Source organism: Cyrtonyx montezumae, unplaced genomic scaffold, assembly GCF_038088225.1.
Source record: "Cyrtonyx montezumae isolate F1298 unplaced genomic scaffold, pur_monq_1.0 scaffold_3, whole genome shotgun sequence".
NCBI lineage: Eukaryota > Metazoa > Chordata > Aves > Galliformes > Odontophoridae > Cyrtonyx > Cyrtonyx montezumae.
The window spans coordinates 97,541,684-97,569,058 of NW_027072034.1; the positions used below are offsets into that span (position 1 = coordinate 97,541,684).

The 27,375-nt window shown below is 39.1% G+C and overlaps 1 protein-coding gene across 1 annotated transcript; it reads right to left on the reverse strand.

Annotated features, from left to right (window-relative positions):
- SLCO1C1 (solute carrier organic anion transporter family member 1C1) lies at positions 1–24,798 on the reverse strand. The gene is made up of 15 exons (XM_065741116.1): positions 24,738–24,798; positions 21,177–21,322; positions 17,874–18,015; positions 17,028–17,160; positions 16,285–16,406; positions 15,466–15,612; positions 14,269–14,367; positions 13,234–13,479; positions 12,231–12,395; positions 8,552–8,747; positions 7,411–7,576; positions 6,949–7,133; positions 2,771–2,835; positions 1,531–1,648; positions 1–480 (listed from the first exon to the last, which is right to left on the reverse strand). The coding sequence occupies exons 1-15, from the start codon at positions 24,739–24,741 to the stop codon at positions 258–260; spliced, it is 2,157 nt and encodes a 718-aa protein (XP_065597188.1). The 5' UTR covers positions 24,742–24,798; the 3' UTR covers positions 1–257.
- Between the last annotated feature and the right edge of the window lie 2,577 nt (positions 24,799–27,375).

Below are 27,375 nucleotides of genomic sequence, written 5' to 3' on the forward strand. Positions count from 1 at the left end.
GTAGAAATCTGCACCTCTCCAGCCATAACAAGTCCCCTCACTTGAGTACTGTTGACTCAGCAGGAGAAGTGCTGAGTGGTGTTTTCAGAGCTGGACATGTACTGTGATATCCGTATTCCTTGCTTTTTGTATTTACAGTGAAAATTACAGGAAGGTCAATATTATTTAGGGTGAATACTAAAATCCTGCTTCACTGATGATGAATTTTTGCCTGAAACACCACTCACTGGATAACATCATGGTGGAGATCTGCCTTCCTAAAGCCTAGTCTCTTTTTCTGGCCAGTAAGTTGTCTGAATTAAATGGTCACTATTGACAACATTATCTTTTCTGCTCTTTGTCACACAGGTGCCTTTTTCCCTGTTGGCTGAGAGAGTTTCATCTTGTGGAGCAGACCTCTTCCGGAGAACCCACAGGACAGCAATACTGAAGAGAATGGACACAGTACCCAACACCAGTGTCAGCCCCAGGTACACATACCTGAGAGAGAAACAATCTGTCAGAGTCTATCTCAAAGGGAAGGCACAACTAGAAGGCAGTACGGACACATTTGTATTTCCATGTAATAAGGGTAAGTTAAGAAAGAAGTGTTCAAGTACAGTAGTAAGGAGATGATGCTGGAGCTCACCGAGCTCATTGTATAGGCTGTGGCTAGAAAGGGTCTCAGGCATCGTCTGACTTCTTCCTTTTCAGTGCACATCAGTAAGAAGAATACTAACATTTCCAGGGCAATTAATTTTTTGCTTGTCTCATATACAGTACCAGTTATACCAAAAATATTTGGTGGTATTTTCACCTTACAAGCGTAACTAAAGTTGCAACACCAACAGCAGTAATAACATTGTTATTCTCTGTTAGGAATGAGTCCTAAACTAGTTTTTGTTCTTTTCTTCAAATTTCTGAAACGTCTTTTGTTTTGGGTGTGGTTTTTTTTGTTTGTTTGTTTGTTTGTTTTTGTATGTTTGTTGTTTGTTTTCATGGGGTTGGAACCTCAGCAGCAGACCTGTTCTTCCTTTTCCCTTTTATCATTGTTATTCCATTCTCAGTTTCTGCTAATGTCTTTCAGTAATGCAGTTTAGATAATTACTTTTCTCTAGCAATAAATCAACAGAGATAGCAGCACATTTTAGAACTTCAGATAATCTCCATATGATTCTTCCTTTACTTTTTTGTGGTCCATCTCCAGAATGGAGCAGTGATGAGGTTTAGTAGCCCTTCCACATATAAACACAGAAGAAAATTTTTTGCTAATTTGGTGGATATTTAGGAGAAAATTGAGATTTTAACTGATTTTTTTTTTTTTTGCTAAATATTTAGTGATTTCCACTAGTCTTGAATTAGTATGGACTAAAAAAAGCCTAAACCAGAAGAGAATGCTAAAAACTAAGCATTCTTGATATTTTTGCTGGCCAAATTAATTCATCCCAAATCAAATATTTGCACACATTTTCTGATAGAAATTCTACCTGTGCTGGCTGTATATGCGCTTAAAGAAAGCAAATCCAAGAATGAATGGAGAAGAGTTGTTACCTGAGTGCACTGGAGTCATAGAGTCTGCATGCTCCTCTTCCCCCGCATCTTTTGCTTCCCCATTTCAGGCAAGTGGTATCTATTGCCACTCCAAAATATACTGGGGCTGGAATCCCAGCTGGGTATATTAAAAAACAACAACAAACAAACAAAGAAAGAAACAGAGAAAAGAAGATTACTTTTCTGTGTGACCAGTTCTGATCTAGACACACACTAACATGGAATACAAAGTTATACATTCGAATAGCTTTCACACTCTTCCTGATTTAAGAAGTCACAACTTACGTTGCCCAAATGAACACTTTTTTCCCTATGAGAAATAAGGATGGGGTCAGAAACGAAGCAGATCATGAGAATGCCTGCTGAAGTCAGCAAACATCTTTATCAAAGGCAGCAGTGAACTCTGACCTCCAGTACACCTCTACTTAGATTAATTCCCCTCAGTAGCTCATAAAAATATACCTGAAAAAATATCACAAATTCTCAGCCTTATCTGTTCTGTTCTGTTTGATGTTGAATAAGGAGAGACAAGAAGTAGATTTAAGGTTGGCTTCATAGTACAAAGGATCACTTGCCACCTCAATGGGTGCTAGCAACGTATATTTTTACTGTAACTATGACACAGCAACAGGATTTATAAAGTCACAGGATCACAGCATGATTAATGCTGGTAGGGACCTCTGGGTCCATCTGTTCCAACTCCTGCTCAACCAGAGACACCCAGAGCAGGGTGCCCAAGGGCACATCCTGGTGGCTTTTGAAGATCTCCAAAGGAGGACACTCCATAGCCTCTCTGGTTAACCTGTGCCAGTGCTCTATCACCCACACAGCACAAAAGTTCTGTGTGGCATTCTGAGGGAACCTCCTGTGCTACAGTTTGCATCCATTGCCTCTGGTCTTGGTGCTGGGCACTAGTGAGTCTGGCTCCTTCTTCTTTGCAACCTCCCTTCAGGTACTTATATAAATATAATATAAATTATATAAATATTTATATAAGCAAGATCCCTCCTGAACATTTCTGGGTGGAATAGTCCCAGCTCTCTCAACCTCTCCTCATAGGTGTTCCAGTTATAGAAACATAAATTTGCACCCCTTTTTAAATCCTTTTCCAATTTTTTTGTTAAGTCATATAATAATAACTTGTTAGAAGTTGCTTTTACAAACAATCCAAGTTTAATTCTAGGATAAGCGATTAGTGAGGACTACATTGAAATACACCCAAGAATATGTCTGGACTTACCAAGCACTCTTATTGCCAGTGTATAGATACCAAGTGCAAATGATTTCAAGTGTGGTTTAATGCATCTAAAAACAAAATGTTAAGTAGAAATATAGAACAGACTGTAAATAATTTGAACAAAAATAGAAATAATGAGGGAGGAAATAAATGTTACTTTACTTTCCTTAATTGTTTTGAATTCAGCAGAATCACAGAAATATATAAATAATATGATAAAATTGTAACAGCAGCAAGGAATTCTAAACATGTATATTCAGTATCACATTTCAAGGTGGGGCCCTTTCAGATGAGACCAGCCCTTTTGAGCTATTAAGACAAAAAGGACACTCATAAAATCATGCATCATTCGATAATCCTATTCAATTAAACCCTATTTGAAATTGTGGCTAATGACCTGAACTAGTAAAAGGTATTTAGGCACAATATTGTCCCTACCCAGAGTCTAGGAGCAAGATCAAATTTCCTGTAAAGGTAAATTATTCAAACTACTGTATGACAGAACAGACCATTTACAGATGGACATTTCTGAGACTGCATGGGGCCCAGCACGGATGTCAGTCTTACCAGCTTGAGATCAGCCCTGCTCCAGCCTTGGGCATGTGGCTCACCCAGGAAGGTGGAAGTGATAAAGCTGAGGACAGCTACTCTTCCTGTCCATTCTAGCAGTAAGGTGCACATGGAACCACTCAAAGTGTGCTGCTTCACCCAGTCTACCTATTTCAAGACCTAACCCATCAAGAGTCCATGTACATGAATGGTCCCAGTCTCCTGGCTGAACTGGGACATGCTTAATATATGTGGTGACTAACAGACGTGCCTCATTGTGTTACCTGATAATATTCTCTATTGCTTCAGTCATTCATTTCACTATGAAAAATAGGCTGAGATTCAGTTGTCACTATGAGTTTAAACACACCTTTTAGGAGGTATGGCCTATGTGCTCTGAAAGGAGATAGACTCAGTTTCCACAGAAATTCATGAAGTCAGGAACACCCTTCAAAATAAAGACATTGCAGAACTAACTTTTTTGCTCCCCACCAGTTTTTTGTTTCGTTTTGTTCTGTTTTCCCAATGCAGCTGCCAGGACAGCAGTAAGAACCCATATTATAGAAGACTGTACTCAGGTCATCCTCCCTTAATCTAGTGAAATCACAAAATGACATGGAGTTTATGTATGGAAGAGAAAATCAGAGTACAAACAGTCAAAAAAAGCATGATTGTGTGCTTCTCTTGTGATTCACTTGTTTTGTTCTCTGGTGACCTAATCATGTTTTATCATCATACTGTTTGTTACTCATGGTCTATAGCCATTGTCATCTATGCAGAACTGAATGCAATATGATAGTGATGTTTGTTTTGTTCTCTTAATAGACAGGTGATACGCTAGCTGTCTTCAGACTAGAAGTCCTTTTAATCAAGTCTAAGGATATGGAAAGCCAAAGGTGGAAGATAAACAAAAACTTCAGTATTTATTATGTGTTCTGTAGGCTTTACACCCTTCTTTTTCAGATGGGAAAGTAATTGTTAGAGCATTTGTAATATCTTTTTCTCAGAAACTGTGGTTGTTTGAGATCGTGAGAGCTGCATCCTTCAGGAGATCTGAGACTAGAAAAAGATCACTGCCTAATCACATTCTATTAATAGCTTGTGCTTAAACAACAGCTATCTGAAGTGCAGGGTTTATTTCCTCCACAACTACAGGGCTTTCCCAAGTTCCCTGGCAATAGTAATTAGCTTAATACCTCTAAAAAAGACATTTGAGCAAATGACTCTGCCACCAGCTGCAAGCGTATTTCAGTGATTCCAGTCTAGTAAACCCTTGAAGTAAATGTCACTAAATCTTACAGGCTTTTAGGGATTTAGCAGTATTTGTGCTCCATGGCATGTGCAACAATGGCTGCTCACCTGGAACCAGAAAGTTGCTTAAGTGCTAGAATCTTATCAGAGCTCACAATACTGAATAATTTTACAGACAGATAACTTGTAAAAAAAAAAAAAAAACAAAAAGCAAACTTCAGTCAAGTCTGAAGCTTGACCGTGGATTGTTTCCAAAGTGATTTGTTGTCATTGTTGTTGTTGTTTTCTGGGAACAGAAGCACGCTTTCAGTTCAGACACACTTTTAGTGAAAGCAGACAATGATGGATTTCAGAAAAGCAAGCATGAGCTTTAAGTGGAGTTGTGCCTGCAGATCAGTGACAGGGAACAAGAAAGAGGGGGACTGAACTTACTGAATTCTGTTTTATTTAGCTGTGAATCAGATTCTGACACCTTCAGTTCAGCAGAAAAACACATAACTCCTCTGTTTCAATTAAGTGTATCTCAAAGTACAATAATTTTCAATAGAAACAAAAGCTACTTGAGCAGAACAAATAAAGCCATTCTTTTCTGCTTTCATATGAAACGTTTTAGGATTATTATTGTTATTATTATTACCTCTCTAAGATTTTCTAAATACATCCACTGAGCAGTAAGTCCCCTGGGAGCAAGTGGTTGGGAGTATGAGGTGCAGGCATTTCTGTGCCATTTAGGCTCAGAGATGTTCAGCTTCATGAGCCTCCTCCCAAACATTTATGTGGTGGAGAAAAGATGGAGAGCTGGAGGCTGAGTATGACAGAGATTGTGCAAAGGCCCTTTGTGATACAAAAGGCCCTTTGTGATACATTTTCACCCACATGCTTTATGGATATAAGGTAAACAATGTATGGAGGGATCTAGGAAGAAAACCGCATCCTCACCAATTTTTATTCAACAGAATATTTCACTTTACAAGGGGCAACACAAGTTCTGAACTTGTCAATATCCTCCTCTTGGTGCATAGACAGCACATAAGCTTCAATAAAAAAAAATAAAAAAAAATAAATAATAGATAGATAGATAGATAGATAGATAGATAGATAGATAGATAGATAGATAGATAGATAGATCGATCTTTTTCTTCCTGCAGTTACTCCTTGGAGTGGCACCATGTGTTTTTTTCAGTTCGTGGTCTGGTGGGGAAAGCTGTGCATTGTTAAGGTGCAGATCTCAATGTCAGCACCTGTGGAGATCGGTGGACAAGTGTCCTCACCTCAACCATTTCTGTAAGCCTCTGTATGAGCATTACTTTTGGCTCAAGGGTTGTGCTGGAACCACAGCTGAAGTTACATTTCCCTGTTTAGGTTTTTCCATATAGTCTATATACAGCCAGTTCTAGACCTGGCTTTTTCCATGTGGCATAAAGACACTGTCTGTCCCATTCCAGAAAATTTCATTCAAAAGCAAAGAAAATTTGGGTGTAAGAAAACACAAAAATAATAAGACTCAGAGAGATTTAGTGTTGTTTTGTTTGAGAAGCAGATCATACACATCTGGAAATAATTTGGAAAAAGGAGCTGAGAAAGAAAGCCTTCCAAGACAGAGTGAGCAGCACTTAGAATCCAAAAATTGCAAGAAACTGTCAAAAACCCAGGTTAATCACTGGAAGTATTATGTTCCTTTTGCACTTTCTAAAATTAGTTTAGAAGCTTATACTCAGTGATGGACAAACAGTCCCAGCAGTTAAGTACATAGTGGAACAATCCTTTGGGACTAACTTTTAATAAACTCATGATTGTTACAACAGAAAAAACTCCAATACAAAAAAACATCTCGTGCTATATCTATCTTTTTTTATTATTATTATTATTTGAAGAGAGAAATGTGGGACATAACAATGATATGGAACAATACAGCAGACTCAAGGAGAAGAGCTGAGTGTACATTGATGGTTTGGGTTAGGTCACCTCTGTGTATGTATATATGGGTATACATAGGAAGCAGGGAAAACTGACCTCCTATGGGCATATTGCATACACTGATTAGTATGTGTAGAGCTCATTTCTGTCCATGCCATGGAGGTTTATCACTGTTCTGGTGGATTAAAAGTTATTAAGCAAAGCAGAACTTGACACAGATCATAGCTAGGCCTTCTAGATCATGTTTAAAATCAGAAACATATAGCATGTATCTGTAACTATAGACACACTGATGTAACAGCGGTAGAATATCTGTTAATACCTGAAAAAAAATCTAAAAGCTAACTCACAGCTGAAAACATTTCACAGTACTAGGGAATAGAAGGAGACCAAGATCAAAACACACTGAACATCAAAACATCTTGAAAATATTTGCCAACATAGCAGAAATAATGATTGCTTACCTTAGAAGAAGTATGTATCCTGGTGTGCCACCTACTGACAAAGTATATGAAGTGATAACTGATATTACCAGAAAATACAGAAACATTTTTGGACATTCATTGCCTTTTTGACACATTCCCATCACAGCTGAGGAGTTTCTTGAAGCAGATTCCAGAATTCCTACACATCTGCAGTTAAAGAATACCTGTAAGACAGCAGGTGAAAGCATGTGATAAGCAGAGCAGCAGGGAAGTGCTCAGGAATTGCACATCAGGCTTATCTGGCTAGCCACAATTTTTAATCCAAACTGGAAAAGGTTTTTCAACAAAAAAAAAGAGTTTTAAAAGTGGGTGGCAGATTGCTTAAAACCTCAGCAGTTTCTGGTTGGAGAGGATACACCTTACTCTTTAATTCACTCACTGTGACAGAATTGGTATATTAGGAAAGCTACCACATCATGTATGGAAATGAAAGGCTCTCACAGTGTTTTTCCCAGTACCGTTGGATGCCTGGCAGCCGGCAAGACACGCAGAAATGTAGGTGATGCCATTTTCCCCACAGATAGGATCCCAGTCATTCTGGGAGCACATGCAGCCCATGTTGCACTCTGAGAACAGGCCTTGCTCATAACCAGCCTTCTGCTTGGCCCTGCAGGAAAAAGAGGAATCTCAATGATGTTTTCTGGCAGATGTGGAAGAAACTGTTACCAGCTCATGGGGTTTGTGTCTTTAGGCCATAAAGGTGCAGTCTCTTCCTATCCGTACATCAGGGTAAATTCTAACTTCTTTGTTGTCATGAGGATTTCACAGTATCAGATGCCCACTGTGAGACAGTAGTTACTTTATTAAGAGAGAAAGCTAATGATACTATTCAAACATTTTCTCACATTTCCTAAGATTGTATCTATCTTAAGCTGGACACAGTCATAACAAAACATAACAAAAATCATAAAATCATGACACCAACAAAGCATGCATACTCCATTGCAAGGACAGGGGTGAATGTTTCATGGGCAACTGTCACAGCAAAATCAGTGGGGGAATGATTGGAATGGGATTTATCCAAACTGATGATACCACCTTGCACGACAACCCTATCTGCACTTCCATCTAGCTGCTGACGGACAAAACTACTGTGCAGCTCCTGGGGCTGTAATGGCAGGGCTACCTCAGGTACCTCAGGTTAACACCATGGTTAACACATGGTTAATTCACCAGTTCTTCAGTTTTGGGTTCAGAGGCTATTAAACATCATGAGTTGTTCATCAGCACACAGAGACAATAAATAATTAATTGAATCTCACTCCCCTTCTGAACTCTTCACATTTCCTGGAATCTCTGCATTCAAAGGATGGGTCCCATGGCAATGATAATTAAAAAGTAATCAGAAAAATAATCTGCACTTGTGACACAAAACCCAATGAGCTGAAGGCAGCAGTCACAAACGGGTTCTGACACAATGCCCACTGGAATAGACAGAATGGTTTCCACTGCTTTGAATCACACTTCTGAGAAGCATATTTAGGTCATTCCTTTTTTCAACAACATATACTTTATATACAATGATCAAGGAGTTTTTTTTCACAATAGCACTTTATACTGAAGTTTGCCCTTCCCGGCATACCCATGGTAAGACACAGTCAGTCCAGCCACATCTGAATTCTCACAGCCCATGGCAAACAATGAGAGCAACAGCAGGTAACCAAAAAGAGATGATCCTAGGGAGATTTTTGCAGCCCCTAAAATATTAATTCTGAATTTCTTCATGATCAGTCCTCCAGAGAATATGCCAAAGGCCACAGCAGGAATGTTGATAAGACCTGAAATCGAATGGAAAAATTGGTATTAGTGAAAACTCTAGTTCAGTGGACTATCCTCAGCAACTAAAGCAGCAGCAGTGACAACATAAAGAAGTAAAATATGAAACTTCTTCAAGCTGGGCATTTTATTTGTTCAGACTTGGACTGTTCCTGTGAATGTGCTGGGATTGCTGCTAACTTGCTCATAGGGTAACATTTAATTGCTAGTTCTTTGAAAGGTTAGTATCAGCAATATATTATTTTAGTTCTAGATAAGAATGCTCTAATTTCTTAAGCTAGGTGGTTTTCTATGCTGTTAGTTTGTAAGATGAGGGATCATTTTAATGTTGATTCAAGTATTCCTAATGCTATTCCTCATGAATGGTGCTCTAGGCTTGGAGAAGTTGCCTGGGATATTGTGCTGCTTTGGACAGCCGGGGTTCTGTGGGGTTCTGGCATAGACCTTCCCTATGGCTCCATTCATGTCCTTCACCATGGAGCAACAGAAGGAGCAGCAAGAGCCATGCTCCAGGGCTGTGCTGACTGAGGAATCATAGAAACACAAAAATGGCTTGGGTTGGAAGGGACCTTAATAATCATCCAGTTCAGCTCCTGCCATGGGTGGGGTTGCCATCCTCTAGATCAGACTGCCCACAGCAACAACCTGGCCTTGAACAACTCTCCAGCGATGGGGCAGCTTCTCTCATTCCCTTTCACACTGGCAAGAGCCCAAACTGTGTAATTCTAGAGAGCGTATTCAGTTCTACCCAGTGTTACAAAGCCAGACGTAAAACTAATGACTCCCCAAAGAAGCCTCATCCAGGGAGAGATCAAGTGGTATGCCACCACCTTCATGCGTATGAGATATATGCAGTTGTATATATATATGTATATCCAGTTTTGGTTGTTGGAAATGCTCCACTATCTGAATTTTGTAACCCTAAATGATACACATAACCCATGGGCACTCTTCTTGTAATAAGCTTCAGGCAAACAAGTGGAAGATCAGTGAAGGAAACAAGTAACATTGTGTGACCTCTGATTCTCAAAGGGTCGCTTATGTTGATAGGTATGGACAAGATTAAAAAAAAACATCCTGCTCAGTACATGCAAAAAGATGTAAATAGAGACCACCATAAAAAAATCTACATAATCCAGCACAGTGCACTTTTCTGGATTTCATAGTTACTGAAACTGATATTCCCAGCTTTACCAGCTAGCTTCAGCACATTAAATTCTGGTTAGCACAGAGATTTTTATGTGTTTTGCAGTTTTATTTCATGCTGACATCTAGCGGTGCTGAGCTGAGTGAGCGTACAAAACAAAAGCAAGTACAAATGCATCCATGCCTTCAAACATTTGATGAAGTTCCTGAAGTTTATTCAGATTTCAAATGGTTTGATGATAAATACAAATTCATGCTAGCATCTGATCTCCCTGTTATGAAGTGCATTGGGATGCCTTGAATTTCTGGCTCTAATAAGTGTTACATGGATCTGCATGCATGGAAAAAGCAGGGCTGAGCATTGATGCTAGAGGAACACTCGATGTTCGAAGGAGAATTATTCCATCTGGTAAAAGCAGAAGTCAGTACTTTGGCAAGTATGACAGCCTCATTCAGTTACTGCTGTGCTTCAAGACACTTGGTGGTATTTTTTCATCTGCATTCATGTGAAAATTGTATTTCAGGGGATTTCAAAGCACAGCATATGTAAATATAGAGTCACTACATAATTTCATGAAGGTGTCCTGTCCAAACAGTTTGAAACTGCAGCTTTTCCTGTTCTCTTTGTTGTATGAGGAGACGAATTGAGCATGGGAGCTGTGTGATGCACCAGGGAGCACACACACCTTGCTTGCCCGTTCCTATGCACCTCTTTTATTCATAAATATGTTTCATGGCCTTACAGATCAACCTATTGCTTGACACTGGCATAGTGGAAAACAATATTGTGCATATATTTAAAGAAAACAATACAAATACAGTGGGCACCCTTTTTCTCTCTAGCATGTTCCTGAGTTTGTGACTACTGAAAAATGTCTTCTTCTGGCCTCCAGCATGTTTTGTTATTGATATTGCAGTGCTTCAAATTGCTCTGTCAGTTCAGATGTCCTCAAAGTATATGGGAATACAAATTTAAAAAAGAAAAAAAAAAAGAAAAAAGAAATAGAGGAAATAGAGGGAAAGAGAAATAGGCACTGTTAGTACAAGCAGACCTTCAGCTTTCTTAGGAAGAGCAGTTTCAAAGAAGAAAGGAAGGGAAAACTCCTTGTTGCAGTGATGATCACTTGTTCAGAACCCTTCCCTAGCCAAGCTGTCACACTTTCCCTGTTGGATACAGTCTGTATTCTGTGTGAAATCAGATGGATCTTAATCCTCACCCAGTTTGCACATACCTGAAAGCTTAAGTCCAGAAAATCTGTAAATACAATGAGAAGTACTGTGCTGAATGCAGGGATTGTTTTCAGGACTTTCTCTGGCCATTGCCTATGCCTGAAGATTTCTCCTTGCTTGTAGGGGTGTCGTGCCAGGAAATTCCAGCCTCTATCTTTAAGGAATTAACATAGCACAATGGATCACTACAGCTTTTCTGCATATATATACCTCGTTGCTGTGCAACTAATGCTGCTCTGAAATACGGCAGATCCCTCTGTCCTGAATAGATGTAAACCTCTTTGCTGTCTAATGCTGTTGAGTCACTGGACCTCAGAAACTGAGTCCAAGCCTTTAGGTTCAACAAAGTGGACAGTGAAGTTCACCATCCTGAAGGCATCCTCAAAAAGCAGCCATCATCCTGATACTCAAAGCTGCCTCTGCAACTAAATGAAAATGGTGTCTTCTTCCTGTGGGCCCAGCAGAACAGAAGCTCAGTGATTCCAACAGAAGCAGCATCTCCCACTCTCAAGCTGTTCATAGATTCTGGGAATCCTAACTTTACTATAGAAAAAGGCTCTTAGGTAAAGTTAGGGCAGAAATACTTGTATTTCCTTCACCCCATAGCACCAAAATAATGTTAATTTTGATGCATATGTTATATGATCACTTATATGACTTTAACTTCTTTTACTGAACACCAACCTCTTTGAAAAGTAGGAAATCACTGGCAATATCACAGCTACTTTATGGTCAGTCCTTAAGCATGCACTGAGCTGATCTTCACTTTGGTGAAATAAGTGGGAAGCCAGCAAGGAAACAGATCTGTCTGATGACAAATTTATGTCAAGTATTTTAAAATTAATTATTTTCAGTTTCTTCTAGTAGAATTGAAAATGAAGTATCAGATTGTGTAATCTATGCAAGTCACCCTTGCATAGATAAACTAGGAGCTAACAAGTGCTAAAGCAGATATAACATAACTTACCTTCTATGAGCTACTACTTAAAAGCCAGATAAGAAAGGAGGAGAAAAAAGTATAGCCTCAAAAACAATTTTCCCTTTATGTATGCATACACCACTCCTAAAATGTCCATTTTTAAGGAACCAAGAAGCAGATATATTATTACCTATAACAAAATTAGTTTTTGAAGATGTTTGCCCATACTGTTGTTCAATATATTTTGGCTTATATGTCACCATGCCAATTAAAGAATTGAAGTGAAGGATACTTGCACACAAATACAGACTATAAACTGGATTTCCAAAGAGGTTCTTCAGTGATGGCAAGAAGTCTGTAAGACAAAACAGCAGAAATGACAACTAGACCAGAGAGAGAATAACTGCTGTGAATAGTGTTTTGTAATCTGATTGTGTCTTCCAGAGGAGAAATGCAGGATACTTTTGGGAGTATATTGTCCCACTATGTTTGTAAGAGATGCACTCCTGGATGGTGGAAATGGTGGACTAAAATACTAAGAATCAGCTTTCCAGAACAGCCATCTTGATTATAGATACCTTCTTTTGATCAGAAAACAGGACTGAGCTGTTACTGTGTGTCCTCAACAGCCACAGTGTCTTTCAGCTGAAATTAGGAGCAGAGGGTGCTATGCACAGCTGACAGTAAGCACAGACATTGAATTACAGATTGAAGTCTTGAGGGAAAATACTTCCGGCAAACTACAGCCAAGGAAAGGCAGTTGTGCAAAAAATCTTTTGTTAAAATATAGATAGTCTTCTGAAGTACTGTACCTGGTATGTTCCTATCCTTACTCTGATCAGCAATTGTATGCATTTTATGAATGGATGACTATAAAGAATAACAAGGTTTACTAGAAACTGAGATTGTTGCTTTCTGACACCCCGCATCTACAACGGCCAAACTCTGTGAATGACAAACTTCTGCAGTTTTGTGATATTTGGTGCATCACTAGTGTAACTTTAAAACTCACAGCTGGATAAATTCTACATGCAAGAGGAAGTCTACAGAACAATTAAGAGGGCTTTTTTGTGAATTCGAATTAGGTGAAAACTGAATTCAGAGGAAAACAAAATAATTTTGAGATCATTAAAGAGTTTGAAAACTAGTGAGAGAAAGACTCAGCAATCAGGACAGAAGCTCCAATGACTTGCCTTTTGCCATCTCAGCAACCTTCACTTGTGGCTGATAAGATTTGTGTTGCTCCTTGTTATCCTGAGTGATGAACTTGGACTGCTCAGAAGAGGTGCTGGAATCCTTTCTGCTCTCTGGTTTTGGGAGCTGCTTGGGTAGGAACCAAAAGGGGATGCCAGCCAGAACACTGATCACACCTGCTATGAGGTAACCCAGCCACCAGGCTCCCACCCATTGCACATCCTTGTGAGTTATTGTTAGGCTGTCTGGAGAAAGTCAAAGAAGGTATAAAAAATAATAAAGGTTGTTTAAGGAATGTTTTCTGATAGCAAGGAAGATGATTTTGTGGTAACTTTTTTTTAGAGAAGTCCATTCCCTGCCACCAGATTTAACGGTGCAATGTGTCTCTATGGATGTTACAAGAGCAATTTAGCATTCAAGGAGGCAACAAAGCTTGCTGATTCCTGTGTCACAGTGATGGCCCACCCCTGACACCAAGGGGTCCCAAAACACTGCTCACACGCTCCCAAAGAGGCTGCAAGGATAAGGCCATGGAGTGGTGCAGGTAAAAAATTGCTGCTCCCATCCATGCTGTTCTATTTTAGGGTCATAAGCACAGCTAGAAGAAAGGTGTTGTATCATGAGGAAGGTAGTTAAGAGCTCTTGTACACATTGCAGAACCTGTTTTCTAGGCAATGTCGATCTATTGGAAAATGAACACAGACTTCTCTTGGCAGGAGCCTCAGTCCTGTCTCTTTCTGGTGCCTACTGTCTGCCCATATCTCCTCACCAGCACAACTCCTAAGGCTGAGGCTGTGCTGGGCCTGAGGGAGCACTGGGCCTCCAATTTCTTCCATTCTTGGCCTTGTGGATAGACTTTATTTCATGAGGCATGGCATTACAATCATCCATTTTAACTCAAAGAGTAGCTGCTCTGCCCTCATTAGCCTCTTATCTGTAGAAGCTAACTTGATAGTTCTTTGACTGGAACATAAGCCTAAAATAGGAATTCTGCAGCTTAACTATATTTTTAAAACTTGAATTTTCTGACTTACCAAGGTCTACAAAGCCAATGTCAACATAAAGTTTGGCACATAGGGATCCAAGAAGAAAGCCAAATATTGGACCTATAATTGCAAGTGTCTGTACACAGCCTGTAATAGAAACCGGAGGATTGTTATTCTTCTGAATGAAAATGAACATCAGTTCTTGCTGCACAAAAGAACAAAATATATGATAGATAACAAGTGAGACAGTCTTAAAATACTAACTCACCTTTGCTCTCTAACACATTAGTTACACAAATTAGTGCTTTTGCAAGAAGAAAAAAACAATAAAATGCCAACTACTTCATTGTCACTTTGATATTTTGATGTTGAAGAACAGTTTAGGAACAAAATTCAGCCCAGTGTAATAAATCAGGGAATTAGATGGCCTAAACTTAATAATAGCATCAACTTGTAATTACTATAAAATCTTTAGTCAGATAGATTAAAGTAATTGGAAAAAAATGTCCCTTACCGAAATAAACTTTAAATTGTGGTAGACAGTGAACAGGCAGAAAAATCACTTTGGTTTGGTATCCAATCTTAACATATATCAAAACTGCTTAAGCTAAACATTCCATATTTTGAATTTTCAAAACTCGTCTGGAAATCTGGAAAGACTGCATTTTTTTAAACAGAGATCCTGAAGTTTTCCCAAGCTGGAAACTTTTTGAGATGATGTGTTGATGGAGAAAGATGTTTTGGTAATATTTCAAGTGAATACACAGGCTTCTTCACACAGTGAATACAAGAAGAAAAAGGTGTTATCTACTTTTTCAAGTTTCAAGTACTACTGGTTGTAATCCTGCCTCAGTCTGAAGGGAAAGTCATGAGCACACACTGAAATTCTATTTTAAGTGCTTAAAATAACACGTTTTTGTCACTTTACAGAGAACTGAATGTGCACAGAGTCTCAGCAGTCTACATTCAGAAGAACTAGGAAGATTAGGGTAACAGCAGGAACCTAAGGTCAAATTCCTTCCTCAAATCAAGATAATGAAACTGTGTTAGTATAATTAAAAGAGAACTTGGATACTTGCATGTAAACGATAGTTAAATAAACTGTAATATTGGAAATAATGCAAGTAAAACAATCAGGGCAGGTTAATTCAACACCACTCACTCCATTAGTAAAAATGGCTCCATTTTCTCTAAGGAAAAATCCATTAGGAAAAAAAAAAAAAGAAAGCGATTTATTTACTTTACCAATGTATAAGGCAGCATTCTCTTCAATGGCATAATCATCAATGTATGTAATTCCCAGCGGCTGGATAGGAGTTTCACCTATTCCACGCAAAAGATTTCCCAGTAAAACATAGATCCACATGGAAGAACCTGCTTCTTTTTCACATCCTGGGTACATCACAAGAGAGACAAAAATGTGTTTTTACCACAACGTTTTGATAATGAGTGCACAGGACTTCTAAAATACTTGTGACGTTGGAAAAGTGGGAAAACTGAAAAACATTTTGAGGCCAGAGGTGGACAATTCCATCAAACTGAGCTGGACATATGTCTAGCAAAAATTACTTCAGGTAAATATTAAAAGGTATTAAAAATCGGCCAGATTTATAAATGTTTTAGTATCATGGAACATCCAAAGTCGGACCCACAAAGAATCCATCTCCTGGCTGCACGCAGGACCACCCAAAATTCAAATTCTGTGTCTGAGAGTGTTGCCTAAATGTTCCTTTAACTCTGGCAACTTGGGGCCCTGTGCATCCTGCTCCATGCCCACCGCCCTGTGGAGCAGCCCCTGTCCCTAACCCCAGCCGCCCCTCCCCTGACACAGCTCCATGCCGTTCCCTCGGGCCCTGTCGCTGTCACACAGAGCAGAGCTCAGCGCTGCCCCTCCGCTCCCTGGGAGAGCTGCAGCCGCCATCAGTCCCACTAGTTCGATCTGGCTTTTCTCTGGGACAAATTTTTCTGATTCCAATTTTTTGCATTCTAATAAAATCAGCATTTGAGAGCCTTCTGATATGTTCTAGGGTGCTTACTACAATATGTAAAAGAGATTGCTCTCACCTGCATTTATTTTGGCTTGAGATTTTTCCAAGGTCGAAAGTGGAGTTTGGCTTTTCTCCTGCAGACATGGAGAGATGCTAACAGTTGAATTGATGGTGGAAGGAAATCTTTCATACTGATATCTGTTTACAAACCAAAGTTGTTTTTTACTCTCCCAACTTATAAGAAAAAAGAAACAAACAAATCTCTTGCTACCATGGAGAAGAGCACTTAAACACAGCACTTGAATGCAGATTTTATCTGCATCCAGTATTATGAATGATCTATTTGTAGGGAATAAATGGTGCTTAGTTTATACTGTAATAGTACATGAGTATTCCCCATTTGGTTCTGTCACAGTGATGCATCTGAGTTTAACAGGAAATCTACTGTGACACATGAATCTGTGCTAAAAATTATCAGAGAGTGCATGCACTCTTGTTTGATACTCAGACTGTCTTCTTGATTTTAGTTATAGCTTCACAAAAACTTCAGTAATTCTTAAATCATGTCAAAATATAGCTAATAGGTTATATAGCTCATAGGTTAATAAAATTTAAGTTGATTAAAGCTTAGAATGGCACATATGTTAAATTAGGTCTTCTGTAAGACAGTAAGTCTTTATAGTAAATATTAGACTGAATAACCACATCTGCGTACAACTCATTCTGTGGTCCTTTTCACAGTCAGTGCCTACATATCTCAGTGAACTAATATCCAGCATGTGTTGTCCAGTTGGAAAATACCAATCACTTTGCACTTACCGTCCCATGAAGAACTGGGGCATTGCAATTAGGAATGTTCCAGCTGACATAATTAAGCAGCCTGCTCCAATTATTCTTGGCCTGTGAAGCTTTGCTCCAAAGTAGCTTACAAAAACTATGATGAGGAGGTTCCCTTAGAGAGTACAAAATGAAAACCAAGTTTTATGGCTTGTTGATAAAACATTCCTGAGAAGAATTATTCACAGTGTGTAGTGTATGCAGCCATTTCAGGGGGGAGGGTTGACAGTATGTGGTTGGTGCTTCAACCTCTTTCCATTATCTTTATAGGAGCCCACTACCTTTCATGATAACCATAAACATTTGGAAAAACAACTGGAAAAGAAAACTGTGTAAAATGATAGAGCAACAAAGCTTTATATACCAACTAAGATTTCATTTCCATGAGTGCCACAAGTAACTGAACAGGCAAGAGACAAATCCAGTAATTTGAAATAGCAAGAGATGATGTCATACTACAAACCTTAATGCAAGACTGAACAGTGAACACAGATCACAGTTAGAGTTTTGCACTCTTACTGAAGGAGAGAAAAGACTAAAATCTTTGCAAGTTGTTGAATTCTCATTTATCATTTAACAAGTGTATTTGTATTTATTAGCTAACAGCTGAGTGTATCAAATCACAAAATATTTAGGACTATATTGATTTGCTTGTGTTAGCAACCATAATCTATCCAGTGTAATATACTGATAGCCATATTAATTACTACTAAGTGTACCTTGCTTTGTTTTAATGGACAGAGAAGATTCATACAATCATTTTTTTCACAACAAATTGCATCTTTGTATCTTTTTCTGAAAACAAAAATGAATTTATACAGCACATACCAATTTCAAAACTGCCATCAATAACTCCAACCAAAGAGGAAGGGATATCAAATCTTCTTTCTATTTGTGTGATAGTACTTTTTAGATAACTTCCTGACAGCGCTTTAGCAAAATAAACAAAAGATAACGCACCAAGAAATATCTGTGAAAGAAATTGACAATGATTAAAATCAGGCAAAATGCTTTACTTTATTAGTAATTTTTAAGCAGTTCTTGCATTACCAGTTCTTCTTTTCCTTGATAACAATGTCTGTATTTTTCCCTCTCTATGAAATATACTCAATTGCCTATTTGTGTATTTCTTATGAGCAATAACAATCTGAGCAGAACTTGCTATTCACCACTTCTAATTCCAGGTAGATGAAAAGCTACTGAAGCTTTAAAGGTCTGAGAAATATAGTGCACTCCTGATCTTTCTAAGGAGGATGTGTCTCACAACAGTAACAGCAAGGGTATTAAGTGAAGCCTGGCGAAACAGTGTTTAGTGTTGGGATTTCTAAACATACGTTTTTGCAACTAGATAGATTTTTGAGCACTATTCTGGTAGATAGTTCTCCTTCAAAACCAGAGTGGCACTGAGGTATCCATACAGGAATGTCTCCATCCACATGAACTTCTAGAACAGTACTGGATGTTGAGTAATGAGCAGAAGGAATTATCTGCTTCCTGTCACAAGGTTCCACAAGTTGAGTAATCATCTCGAAAACAATAATTGTTTAGGACTGCCCTTTTCCCATTAGGTCTTTTTCCAGCTCCAGAACATACATTTTCTACTGAATGTGCCGAGCATCTTGCCAGGGAAGAACCTTCTTGCAACCTTCTGTTTCGCACAAGCAGTATTTCTTTTTTCAGTTATTTTCACATGTGCTTTAATGTCCTGATAGTCTGATTCAGAAATGAAATTCTGGACCCCAGTGGTTCACACTACAAAGAGGCAGAATAAATTCCTTCCAAAATACTTTAACTGGAAGATGTACTCCAGAAAGGCACTTTAACAACTAAGGGCTCTTCGGCCTGTGGGACAGGATTATTTCAAACCTAAAATAACTCCCCACGCTGAAATGCATACAGGGTGATCACAGGGTCCTCAGAGCCATCTGTTCCATTCCTACAGTGCTATTGCCTAATGTAAACACAGCTTTACTAAGTTTGCTAGCTCCGGGGATACTCACCACAAGTTTGCCTTCTACCTTCAAATACAAGCTGTATTAACTGAATATATATGGATGCTCTTTGCAAAAAGTGTCAAAAATCGTAAACAAAAAAATAAAAGACACAGTTGTGTATGATATACAAAGAGACCAAGACTCTTGTCCTACTCTTTAGGTCTGACCTCTGAGCAATCATGCTGGAAGCTTTTCCAGCATGCTGGAACCTTGCCAGTACAACACTCCTTACGACATCACTTTTGACAAGGCACATTAATAGTAATACTGACATCACTGTTGGATGCCAGTTCTTATGTCAAGGTTCAAAAATAGCTCTGTGTCACATTCAACACATTTTTCTTTATATGGAGCTGGTTATTCCTTTCTCAGAAGCACTTGTGTGTAAACAAACAGCATCTCGTTCTTATTTCCCATGGTTAAAGCTTTCAAAAAGCTCTCTATTAAAAATATTGCCTTAATATTTTACATTTTCTGCTTGTTCATGCTCTTGGATTTTAAAGAGCAATTTGAAAGCAACTATGGTTTTCCACAAGAAAATCATACAGGTGAAACTAGAACTTCAAAATTCTCCATCTCCATGGTACACATTTTTCCACTGGGTTTGGAGCTGTCCCAGTAAGGAAATGGAGAACACATGTATTAGTGGAAACATGCTTCTGATTTAGATCTGGGACAGAAAGGTGCACAGATTTCACTTTCTTCAGTGGTCTGTGAATGACTGTAAGTAAAATATCTAACCTCATCTCTTTTTTTCTTTATGAAGGTAATTTTAAATCATGAGAACACTGGTAATTTGTTAAAAAAACAAAACAAAACAGAAACCAAACCACTACACCACGTGTTGTTTTTTGTTTGTTTGTTTTAAGTCTGAAGGTTAATCACAACATTTTGGTCCTCAGAAGTAAAAAAAAATCTGGAACAGAAAAAATCTGAGCTGAAATAGTATTTGTTTTCTATTTTTAGATCTAAAAAGCTGATTCCTAAGTGGCTAATCTATGACCGAAGTTTTATTCAGTGAGAGGATTGGATTATTTTAAAGCAAATGGAAGAACAGTGATAAAATAACTATTGTGCTATAAATTTAATTAATGCAACTCATGTTCTATTTCAAGGCAGGATCCCAATTCTGGGCCTTTACAAGAGCAGGTGAAATCAGGAAGAATATTGAGGGAATAAAAAATGTTGATAGCATTTATTAGATCCCATTAACATGACTATATATTAACTGCTTTGCATAATTTGTAGACTTCAGTGAAATTACCACTGGTCCTGGTGACATTATTGGAAGTTGGACCTGCGAATAAATTGCCAGTATTTTGGTTCATTTGGAAGAACAAGAAAAATTAAAACAATGTACAATCTGTAAAGAATTAGGCAAGGCTGGTGAGTCATTTTCCATATAACTCAAACAGCCTTTCTCACTGTTGTATGGTATTTTATTGAGACCTCACCCAGGATTCTCAACATTTTGCTGAGTGTAGGGTATAGATGACATGCAAAGTTTCTGTACCTCAGTGTCCCAGAAAGTGGGGAATTCTCCTCCAAGAGGCAATGGGCTGAGGTACAGCCTTGTTGTAAGGCTCATGCAGGGGGCTTCCGTTGTATCAGTGAAGTACTGTGGGTACCAGGAATGAGGATACAGCAGAGATATTGAATTCAAAGTACTTTCATACAGAGTTCTCTCAAATCAAGAATTTTACAATAACGTTGGACTCAGAACACACAGATCGTAATACAAATAATTTTTCCCAGAGCTCTGAAAGCTACAGTCTTAAAAATGCCATCTGTATTAACATCTGTCTATCTGACTGTAGTATCTGGCTTCTTAGACTCTGCTCCTAGCTTCATGAAAACAGTATGGTGCAATAAGGAGGATATAATTGACCCTTCAGGATGATGGTCTCAAAACAATCAAACCTCAGCCAACATGTTTTATTTGAATATTGCCAAATGTTAGGCATATACAGATCAGAGACAGATCTTTTTGTGACTTTGAAGTATCTTTAATAATTTTGTACTGACTCACCAACACATAATCTCAACTTACAAAGGGTTAGGTTACAAAAAATAAGTTTTCCAAGTCCCACCAAAATATATATATATACAAAAATATATACAAAAGCTCTTACTCTACCTTTATACCTCCACAACATGATTGTTTTTCCTTGGAAGTAGAAGATTCAGATTTGAATGAAGATCGGTCAACAGGCAGGATTGTGTTGTTTGAGAAAAATTGAGCATTTTCTTTTGAAGAAATCTCCATGATAATATCCCCTGCCTCTAAACCAGAAAACATGAAGAACATTTTTAAAGGGCATCCTTTCAGCTCAGCCTCAAAGGTTTGTCATGTGACAGCAACACCCTCTTGTACTGTTTTCCCTACAACAGCAATTATCAAACTTTACAACAGAATCTGACCAGTACACTGGATGTTTAATTAAGGAAATTTGCAATCCACTTGCCTATAATAATGAAGATTAAATCGTACTCAGTAAACAATCTTCATCTTCATTCTTGTGCTATCACCAATGTGATTTCATTGAACATTTGGCCAAGCATTGTCAGTGGACTAATCGAGGCTTGTTAACATTTTAAATCACATTTCTGGAACCTATATGTAAGTTCACGTTTCTAGATGTGACCTTGTCTGCAGAGATTTCTCGGAGCTGATCTCTGAATTTCCCACATATGTGGGACATTGAGTAATTAGATCAAAGGAAATCTAGTCTTGTTAATGAGGGACTTGAATTGTTTTAGATTGAAACATTAGCTCTAATCGCCTGATGTTAGCTAATGAGTTACACAAGAATAAAGAGGTTTAGTTCCCTTTACCATTTCAGATAGGGCCTTAGGGCTCAGTGGTTTTGTCAATTGTTAAAGAAAAAAAATGTGAATTTGCTTCTTTGCAGGTAAATACAAAGAAGTAAAGAAAACCTAAATGCTGCACTTTGGGAACAAAAGGTATCAGTAATTCTTAAATCTCTACTTACATAGTACAGTACTTGGTTCTTAGTTTCAATCTCTCTAAATCAGATCTGAAAATATTTATGAAATCAGCTTCTGTGTTCACATTTTAGTAGCACTATGTTTTATAGAACTGCTGGCTGAAAATAAGAATAAAAGTTCTTATTCTTTTACGTTTGTCTAAAACACAGATTTTACACAAATGAAAGAGAGCAGGTTTTAAGAATATGTATATACACTCATATTCATGCCTTTCAAGGGTCTTGTGCTTGCAGAAATCTTACTGTCTTTTCCCTCTTTGCTGTCATCTTGGGAAACGTCACACTGCATGCCCCACTCCCAAACTTGTACAGTGGGGAATGATTGCATGTACCTCACAGCACTCACGTGGGGATAAATTCAATCAGACTTATGAGTATGGATGTGACACTCACAAATAGTGTGCTGCCATGTAAGCACATGAAATAAATCTATAATTTACAGAAAGAAAAAGGATAACATCAGAAGCATGGAAGAAGATAATTTTCCTCATTTTTGAGCAAAGCAGTGTCCAGTTTGGGAATGTGCAGCAGAGACATGCATCATCTCCTCCACTGCATCTCATATACAGGGCTGACCAAAAATGTGCCATGGAGCTGCTGAGTTGGAGTATGACACACCAGTGCTTAACTTCATCATATGAGTTGATGTATGGTTCTTGAATGCATCATGCCACACTGAGTTAGTACAATCTGTGAAAGGGCAGAGTTCAAACAACTCATATACTTGTCAGTAGAAGCCTATCTCTTCAGAGATGTGCCAGCAATGTCTCTGAAGGAAGCTGATAAGACAGAGAGCAGAACAGTGTGGCCAGGGTACCATAGACCACTGGCACTGTTAGCTCTAGCCTTTCCTTTTTTGTGCAACAAGTATAAATATGGGTATTTCTCTGACTGCAGACTACTGGTGCTCAAAGGTCTTTTTGGTTCCTTTAGTAATATACTAGGAGAATTTTTAATGCCATCCCAGCTGCACTGGGAGGTCAGAGATAACAGACCAGGGAGATGTCCATGGAGAGAACCAGCTGGTCAGGATGCACTGTCAGGGGCCTGGGTGTAGCAACAGCCTGAGCTTTTTGTCATCCTGTACACCACAGTTCTCCAGTTTGCCATGAAGCAGGAGGACAGATTGCCCATACTGACTCTTCCATCCCAGACGTGGCAGGAGTGTTGGCAAAGAATAATCCAAAGATGTAGCACAACATTTCCTTGGGGCCAGGTTACTGGACCAGATAGGTAGAAAAAAAGAACCAGAGCTCTATCAACACATACAGCTGCAGAAGGGTTTAGGCATGGATGAATCTACACATACAGAAACATTTCTTAAAGTTGTGTATATTGGACAACAAACACCTAACTGAACTAACAATTGCCTTGACACAAGGTTTAGATTTTGCTTGTTGTTTTAAGGGCATATCCTTACCTTGTAATATTTGCAATGATAAAAATGTATTACTTGATTTTAGTAGTTCTTATTGCTAATCCTTTATACAATACAGGTTTTCTGGCAGTAAACATATTCAGCTCTTAAATAAGCAAATAACCATACAGTGAGAAGAAACCCAAGTGTACCAAAGCATAAACAATTCAATGTGTACACACAGACAACAGATTTTATATTCCTTCAATCAAATGCCATCTAAGCAGAATTTCCTAGTTACAAGTAGCATCTTCTGAAGCTTACATAGCACTCTGAATATATTTAGCCATCTTCCATGGGTTAGTCCTTCTTAATCCATTTTGTAACGTTTACTAGAGATTAAGAAAGCACTGTATAAGGCTGTTTTCTGTTTCAAAAAATTTCTTCCTCTATTTAAAGCTGCTCTTCTCCATAATAGTCAAGGAAGAGTAGGTACATAAGTGAGAGGACTGTCTAATTCTGCCAGTGCATTCTGTAATTTCAATTGTGAAATAGCAGAAGTTCTTTTGAACGTAGCTAAGCAGGAACCATCAAAACCAGACACATTCTCATTTCTGCGAGGATAAAGGAGGGACGAGCATGGTGTTTTACCACAATTTGGAAGAATAAAATCAAACCCAATTCTACCTTAACATTACCTTTTGAGGGAGTACTGAAATAAATAAAACGGGCAGAATACAAAAGCCACCACACCCGCTCCACCTGCACACATCTGGGTTGGTGACACTGCCTGGAAGACCACCACTGGCCATGGTCACAGCATCTCCCTGCCCATCGCCAGGGCCCTCAGTTGGGTGCCAGCCCCTGCTAACAGGATCGTCTCTGTCCCACTGTGAATGGGTCCCCTGCTCACCTGTGGCACTGTGGGGGCAGCAGCAGTGCGTGCCCTCTCCAGGGCTGGCATGTGGGGCCAGCCAGGCGGTCAGGTCCGGGGAAGGGCCCGTCTCCAAACATGCATGCGGTGGGCTGAGGCTGCACCACGCAGCTCCCGGAGTGCCTCTCAGCTCGATCAAAGCTCAGGCAATGAAAAAGTCCTTCCCCCAGTGGAAACACGTCTGCTGTGCAATAAGCCTCCTTAGACATGCCTTTGTTGTGTGGCAGCCCACAAGCGTGGAAGCTGCACTTGCTAGACTAAGAGGAAACAGCAGACCAGGACAGAAACATAGTCTTGAAAAGTCACCTTAACTATGAAAAAATCCAGCTCTTACCTGGCAGCAGAAACTCCCAGATGGTGCCTACCTGTAGGTAAGCTCACCCTATTGCTTATGCTTACCCATATATCCACGCAGACTCTGGTCCCAGCATAGAAGCAGGAATTGTTGGAGGGGAAGACCTCCTCTTAGAAAGTACCCAGCGTAGGGATGGTCCACCTTATACTAGAGGTAGAGAAAGGAGTAAACATAGGGGTGGGGGAACTGCTGTCCCTTGTTCTTCCTGAGCACTTGGCATTTGTCTCCCCCATCCTCCTCCCACACCTCCTCACTATTTTCTTCCTTTCTCCCCTCCTATCAGCTCTAGAACACTGGGCATACAGGCATGCAAAGATGCTGGATGCCCTAGCTACTAAGTCTGAAGAGCATCTAAGCCTTCCTAGGCATATTTTTCTTTGCAATAGGCTGCAAGTTTGATGGAGCATGTGCCAAAGCTTTGTTAAGAAAGGAAAAAGTAATACTTCTTAATTGCTTATTGCCAGGAAACAAAAGACTTCAGGGGGGAATGGGCCAGAAAAACAAAAGAGAGAGTAGATGGGAGAAGATAGAATGCGGGGTGAAAATATTCTATACAGTGCTTTCTAATCCTTTCCAATATGCCCAGTCCCTGACAAAATGATGGTAAACCAGCAGGAAAAGAATTAAAGGAAAGGATAGAGCTGCATCACATAAGTTCTTTGCCAAAATCAAAGGAAAATCTTGCAAACTTCATTCCAGCTCTGTGTTTCTCCTGCTCAAGGGCTATGGCTGTTGAAATGGCAACTTTTATTTTCAAATTTGTGTAATGGTGAGAAACACAGCTAATTCTCAATGCAGACTCTTAGGCTGAGGAAGATTATAGATCCCGTGTTCTGCTAACCTGTGTGATTTCATTACGAATATAGAGAAGGCAATAATACAAATTCTTCTTCCTCCCCCCCCCCCCCCACAACCTGCCCTCCCCCGCCCTCTGCATACGGCCTGTAGCCATGGCAGCTAAAACCCCACTGGTACTCCAAAGTGGGAGGTGCCAAACACCAACACTTGGAGCAAATTCCTGTTTTCCCACATTTACTATAAATTATTATCCATTCTTTCTTTATACCTCCATTTTTAGTTTTTAATGCGGCTGAAATTTTATCATATTGCACGTAATTCACATTTTGTACTTTAGTATGTCTTACATTCTTATTTGGCTGGTTTGGAAACTTGGAAATCTCTTTTCCTCTTTTCTACAAGATATCAGGTTGCCTACTAGTCCACAGAAATTAGTGATTAGGAGAATTAAGAGTTCTTTCAGCCTCTTTCTGAGAGCAGCTGCCAGCCTGTTTCCTTCAATTATTAGGAAAACTGAGTTTACACAATACAGGATCTGTACTTGTGCCTGATCTTAAATCTTTCTTGCTGGCCTTGTCTCATCTAACGATTTCTGACAAACTCCAGCTTTTCTTTCACTGGTAGCCTTCACTACACTGTCCTTTGAAATAGGTGAGGCTCCTATTCAGAATCCCACATTTGTTATAGAAATCTCTTTCACATCCAAGACCTCATTATGTTACAGGTTGCATTGATGAACACTGAGGCATAGTTCTCTAAGACAAAAATACCTAAAGAAAGGTTTAAGATGAAGTAATGCTTTGAAGAATGAGTTCTGCCAGGGTAAGTGCAATATTCGCATTGTTTCTGGATTTTGGTTCACTATAAATAATACATGATGAAAAAGCATCATGCAGTAAGCCTCCTTAGACAGATATGCTTTTACTGGAATTTCATTATAGACTTTTCTCTGACTTCCTTATAGGTGTAGATAACATCTTAACTGGAACTTTAACCAAACAACCCCGAGGGAGATATTTCCCTTATAGAAAGTTTTCTTACGCCTTCCAAATGAGTATCACCATCCCACTATGAGCTAATTATAGCAGTTCCCCGGAAACAGTCATATTCATGTCCTCTACTTAGAGAACTTAGAGATGCTTGGAGAAAATGAACCTCACTAAAGATCCTCACTAAAACTAACTCAGTGAGTTCATCTGACAGAGAAGAAATTCTTGTCTAGGCAGGAACATATCAGTCTAATGGGCCTCCCTCACTATGGGTATTGCATAGGAAGGCGATGCAGGTCGCCTACTTCAGGTCACTGGCAAGAACTGGGACATGGAAGACAAATCACTACCAGTCATGAAGCAGGATGTGACAGTGTGACTCCTGTGACAATGACCACCCTGATTTCTCTTTTCATTGCCTCCCACAGCTGAGTACTGCCTAAGTGCAGTGACACAAAATCCACTGGAAGCTCACTAGGCAATCTATCAAAGAAAGGTTTTGCTTTCCCATAGTCCTAAAAGAAATTGCTTACTTATATATACTTATTCTATAATAGAAACAAAGCCTTGGAAGAGGATACAGGACAAAGAACCAGACTGAAGGTTGTTCCTCAAGGTTCATTTCCATTTTCTTTGCATTTCTACCTTGTATTAGTTACAGGAAATCAGAAGCCCGACCACCTTCATTTCTAAAGAACAGGGTTAAACTAATTACGTTTACAAAGCCTAGTCTAGCCGTAGTGAATAGCTGGGACAAGGGCAATGATAATACATAGCCGTATCAATACACCCATCACACAGTGGATTTGTGGGTCAGTCTTTAAATCATCTGACAACAGGTCTTTGAGGTACAGCTCCAGGGACCTGGCTGCTGCTTCTTCAAGTGTATGTCATG

Bases quoted from the DNA above. Each gene is read 5' to 3' on its own strand.
- SLCO1C1 (XM_065741116.1), bottom strand. The intron at 7,577-8,551 runs GTATGCCGGGAA...TTTTTCCTGCAG, and splicing joins CTGACTGTGTCTTACCATGG to GGCCAAGCAGAAGGCTGGTT. The intron at 2,836-6,948 runs GTAAGCAATCAT...TTTTGTTTTTAG, and splicing joins GGATACATACTTCTTCTAAG to ATGCATTAAACCACACTTGA.